This window comes from Protopterus annectens, chromosome 6.part0 (genome assembly GCF_019279795.1).
Source record: "Protopterus annectens isolate FY-2018-M chromosome 6.part0, PAN1.0, whole genome shotgun sequence".
NCBI classification, from domain to species: domain Eukaryota; kingdom Metazoa; phylum Chordata; order Ceratodontiformes; family Protopteridae; genus Protopterus; species Protopterus annectens.
In genome coordinates this window covers 1,265,007,772-1,265,012,771 of record NC_056737.1, presented here as the reverse complement: position 1 = coordinate 1,265,012,771, position 5,000 = coordinate 1,265,007,772, and the positions used below count along the sequence as shown (strand labels likewise).

The 5,000-nt window shown below is 41.2% G+C and overlaps 1 protein-coding gene and 1 long non-coding RNA gene across 4 annotated transcripts in view; one reads left to right on the top strand and one right to left on the bottom strand.

Annotated features, from left to right (window-relative positions):
- Positions 1 to 585, bottom strand: part of LOC122804773 — a 91,895-nt gene extending 91,310 nt beyond the window's left edge. Inside the window, exon 1 of the long non-coding RNA XR_006365241.1 lies at positions 162 to 585. This is a non-coding gene — a long non-coding RNA (uncharacterized LOC122804773). The remainder of the gene's footprint in view (positions 1 to 161) is intronic.
- ZEB2 (zinc finger E-box binding homeobox 2) overlaps positions 1 to 5,000 on the top strand; it is a 363,945-nt gene that overhangs the window by 1,280 nt on the left and 357,665 nt on the right. For 2 of the 3 annotated variants that reach the window (XM_044074856.1, XM_044074860.1), the window contains exon 1: positions 1,025 to 1,215. The exons of the other annotated variant lie outside the window; for it this stretch is intronic. In XM_044074856.1, coding sequence (XP_043930791.1) covers positions 1,143 to 1,215 — 73 coding nt within the window. In that variant the 5' untranslated portion in view covers positions 1,025 to 1,142. Of the gene's footprint in view, positions 1 to 1,024; positions 1,216 to 5,000 lie in introns of those variants that run through there. 3 annotated transcript variants of the gene reach the window in all.

Here is a 5,000-nt window from a genome sequence, read left to right as displayed (position 1 = left end):
CGAACAAACACAAGAAAGTAAGCGCTACTTTGTCTAGTCGCAGTCAACATTTCTGACTCATTTTCTTACAAATGTTACCATTAATCTTAAGTGGTACTTCGACCCACTAAAGCTAATGTTAAGTAATGTTAGACAGTGACACATGGCTACTTTTAATTTACCTGTTGAAGTTTTGTTGTTTCTGGTTCTGTGATAAGCTTCAACACAACCAAGTCGCAACTTTCCTTTTACTTGACACAACTGTCAGATCTTGGATCGCCCCCACTTCAACAATATTTCCATTTCTGCTGGTTCAGACAACTTTCGCATCTCAGTGCTCATATGTAATACGTGCATATGCGTGTGGTTACATAATTAAAGAGAGGTACAGATTGTGTGTCTGCTGCATAACTTGTTGAGCTGAGGAAAATGAGTGTCGTTGTGGATGCTATGTGTGTCTCTTAACAAATGCTTGTCCTGCGTTGGGAGCACTGCTTAGCCCCTTGTCTTTATATAACTCACATTCTGTGTTCCTTTTTTAAGTAACGCAAAAAAAAAAAAAAACATCCCAAAGCCACAACAGTCCCATATGGACACACCTTGAGTATATGGGGGAGACGACCTTGGAGTTGTTCACTGTGTGCGTGTCTACACCCGTGTGAAGTCCCGTTTGCAGTTGTTGAATGACTCACTGGAGATGTGACGCTTGTCCTTTCTTGCTACGGAGCTCTTTCTTTCACTTCTGTGCACTGTGGTTGCTTGTTGCACCCTGTTAAAAACAAACAGTACTGTAAAAAAAGTAGCTGAGTACCTCTGGACACTGCTGGGCAGCGCAGCAGTGAGTCCCCTCAACTGGACAGAGCTGTCTGTGTCTTAAGAGTCTGATGGCTTCCATGGCAGCTCGTGTGTTCCTGTTTGGCGACTGTGGCGCCCACCCTTATGCTGTATCCCCTGTGTCTGTCTGTCTGTGTGCCTGCACCCCCAGCTAGGTTAGCCTGATTCTGTTGCATGGTTATGTTGTGGTCTGGCACTTTGGCGCGCTCTGTTTAAATGGGATCGACATTGTTACTGTGTTTGGTTGCCAGATCGAGCCTGCGTGCTGCTGCTGCTGCTGAATCAGGGAGTCGAGTCCATGCGAGCTGCCATCTGATCCACTCTTATCAATGAAGCAGCAGATCATGGCGGATGGCCCCAGGTGTAAGAGGCGAAAACAACCCAATCCGAGGAGGAAAAACGGTAAGGAACGACTCTTTGCACTTCTGCTGTTGTTGGTGGGTTCAGGGGGATCTTGGGGGAGAGTTTGTGACCGACTGTATATGCTTGTTTGCTGAGGGGAGGGAACGAGAAAGGGCAACTGTTAGGGTTGGGTGCTCAGTGGGTGCCGTATGTAGTTGTTTTGCTGGAAAAGGGTGGTCTTGTCCTAGGGAAAGTCACTGGAGGAAGGAGTTTGCTTCCTTACACTCTTTTTAAGACCACTTACGCTAAGCCCCATAACAGAGTCCTTCGTGACGCGTTGGGGTCGGGGACAGAGGTAAAAAGTGAATCTTGCTGAAACAGGACTAAAGGAAAGGGCGGACGGACGGCTTGTTCGGAGTCCAAACCACGAACACGAGTACTTTGAACAGCCTAGGCTGCCTTGCTTCTCAAAGTTTCTTTGCAGATTCTTCCTAAGTGAGTGAGAGTAAGAGATAACGGTTCAGGGATTGAGACTGCCTGCCAACCCATCTACAAAACCGTTACATTTCTTTTCTGTTCTCTCTGTTACCTGACCCCCACCCCCAACCCAGCTCTCATATGCCTGTGTACGTACTGTCCAGCACAGTCATGATGGCAACTAGGACGGAGTGGCAGCCCTGAAGCTGGTCTCACGCTTCCTCCCTCCCCCACCCATGGTTTCTGGCCACTTGGCTTCTGCTGGCCAGTCCGACTGTGACCCAGCATGTCACTGGGTGTGTTGCTCAGGGTGTCTGTAGGGTGATTTTCGATGAAGCAGTGTGTTGTTTCCTGTAATTCAGTTTACAAAAACATGTGAAACTGGCTCGAATGTTTTAATATCCTAAAATGCAAGTAGAATTTTGATTCTTGCGAAGTTGTTGGTCTTTATTTTTTAATTTTAGATGGAGATAGAGATAGAAGCGTCATGATTTTTGTGACTTTCTAGCCTGGATTATGCAAGAATTCTAAACAAAAGTGTCCAACTAAGTTTAGGTGAGGGCTTTGCAAGACTGGAGTCCACAAACCGAAGACCCAGTCCTAGTTAATGACATTGGCTGGACATAGAACGAATCGCCGCTTAAGGGTTATTTCTGAGCTGACTTTATGAGCGATAGTTAGTCAGATGTGATGCTCATTGATGTGTTTGTTCGGTCACCTCTGTCCTTCTGGGTGCTGCTATTTTTTATCTATTTATTTATTTATTTGGGGTACTGAAATGTTCCGAAGTGTCAAATTAAACATTTTGAAGTGACGATTTTCGTTCCGTCTGGTCTTTTGCCTGTTTGGAGACACTGCGGTAGAGGTGTCAAAACATATGGGGGAGTAACAGAGCAGTGTGTGTGTGTGTGTGTGTGTGTGTGTGTGTGTGTGTGTGTGTGTGTGTGAGTGTGTGTGTGAGCGCGCGTGCGCTCCGCTAAAGCACAGACAAGTAGTTGGTTGGGTAGTTTTGCCTTTTCATACCTGACTTTCTTTTCATTTGTCTTTAATGTGGTTTTGTGCTGCTTGTTTTAGTTTCTGTTTGTGCGAGACCACTGAGTGTTATTACACCTCACAAGCTGTCCCCAGAAATCTAAATGATGTTCCTATGTTTGCATTCCTTATAGCATCATATTCACATGTTTATTTAAAGCCACTTTCACTAGGAGCAATTCTCATTTTATTGTCCACAGTACTGTAACTTTTATTGTTCAGCAATGACTAGATATGTGAAAACACAGAAGCAAGACTTAAAACAGCGTTTTATAGGTACTGCTAGAAACAGCCTGTATCTCACTTAGTTAAGTAATCAGTGTTAACTTACAATTGCCATTTGTTGTACTAATTGTGGTAAAGGTGTGAGGAGTGGGCTGTTCAGGTGCATAACAAATGAACTCTGAGGAAGATCACTTTAGCAATATGAATTTTAACCACTGACAGATCATAAGAATGGCAGTATGAAAGTTAAGGCCCACATGCCCGGTAACTCCGGTGAAATAAGTAAAACGGATGGCAGGTTTTGTTCTGTAACATTCTGAAAAAAATAGGAATTATACCAAATATCTAGGAAAAGAAAATATGTTCTTGATAATGTGAGAAGTAGGCTGCCCTTTAATAAGCTGGCAAATAGTTCTGTTCAGCAGAGTGTGGCATTGTTAAAAATTCCAGATAGCTGTAATAATAAATATAATTTTTAGTACTGCATTCATCAAAAGCAGTAATTAGTATTGCATCACATCCCAATTTCTAATCATTTTCAGACTATGAAATTTGTTTAAATATCACAAATTCTTATTATTCAGAGACTTGGACTATATCAGATGACTTTCAAAAGTAGGCAGAACCTTTATGCATTTATTTATTATTTTCTATTTTCTTTCTCTGTGCACTTAGCCAGTGCTTTCTCCTTTGGGAAATGCTTAGGTTATCAGAACAGAGTTGATTTTTTCTTCTTCTTTGGATTCAAGGAAAATATGTCAGTTCTGGTCTTGTGCTTTCGCTGATAACACCAGACGTTACGATGATTATCAGTGAAAATTGTATAGACATTCCTTGAGAGAGAGGGGGGAACATAAGAATTACAAAGAGAAAGGACGAAACCAAAGTATCAAGTGAAAGCACATAAGGAAGATAGGAGTGGTGGTAGGCTACAGAGATAGTATTATAATCATCTTGGTGGCATGTGTCCTGAAATAATTTTATTTCTAAGGGAGAAGAGACACAGCATTTAAAATGACAGAGGAAATAAATATGGGACTCTAGAGCAACAGACTGACTAAAACATCTAAAATTCAATGAAGTTTTGTACATAACAAATGAACTCTAAAGAAGAGAAAGGTGATTAGATAGGGTAAAAAGTAAAGCACTTCCTTTAAATAACTAGTTTCAGAATTGTGTTGAAATGATGAAAATGACTGTAGGAACCAAATTTGTAAAGATGAGGAGGACTGAGAATGTAATGTCAGGCTGAGAGGGAACCCAAAGTCAGATGATTTCAAGTCGCCTGACTCCCCCACCCCCAACCCTTTCTCTGTCTGTCTGCCTCTCCACCCCCCCCCCCCACCACCACCATCTCCACCACCATCACCAGTAACTTTGAAATACTTTTTAGCTTCACAAGATGTGTTTCATTGATTACAGCCCCGCTTATTCACATGGTGTGAAACATAAGTGCTGCTTGTAAGCATGGGAACCTCCAAAACACTGGCTATCTTCCGATGCTCACATTCAAAAGCCGAGTGAGACATGTTTGCTTTCTTGTCTTTTTCTCTAACTAGTTTTACTTAAAATAGAGTAGAAGGAAAATGCAGAAAATTAATTCATAGCAAAAGTGGCGTTAACTTTTATTTTTTTTATTAAAGTATTCCTAATATACACTCGACAGCAGTATTCTTTGTAAGATTGCTTCCTTACTTGTACTGTTTTAAGGAACACCCATCAGAGAAAGTTAAAAGGATGTTGGATGAAAATGAATTGCCAATGCAAAAATAAATCTTGTGATGTATTCTTATATTTTCTTGCGCATCAGATAAAATTGTGTATACATTCTTTTTATAATAGTAGGGTGTACCATGATTTATGTAGTATAATAAAATATTAATTTAGATTCTACTCTGACTGGCAGATGAAGGTGTTTATGTTGTGCTATAATACAGTATATGTCTGTGTATGTGAGATATTTGTGCATTCATTAGCAAGTTCTGTGCTGTCATTTGTATATAGGCACATCAGTGTCTTTTCATACGTTTGAACAAAATGTTAAATACGGCTCAGGATGCTGTTTGTTGGAGAGTGTAGAAAAAAGGGGAAAAGAAGGTTAATGCAGAACA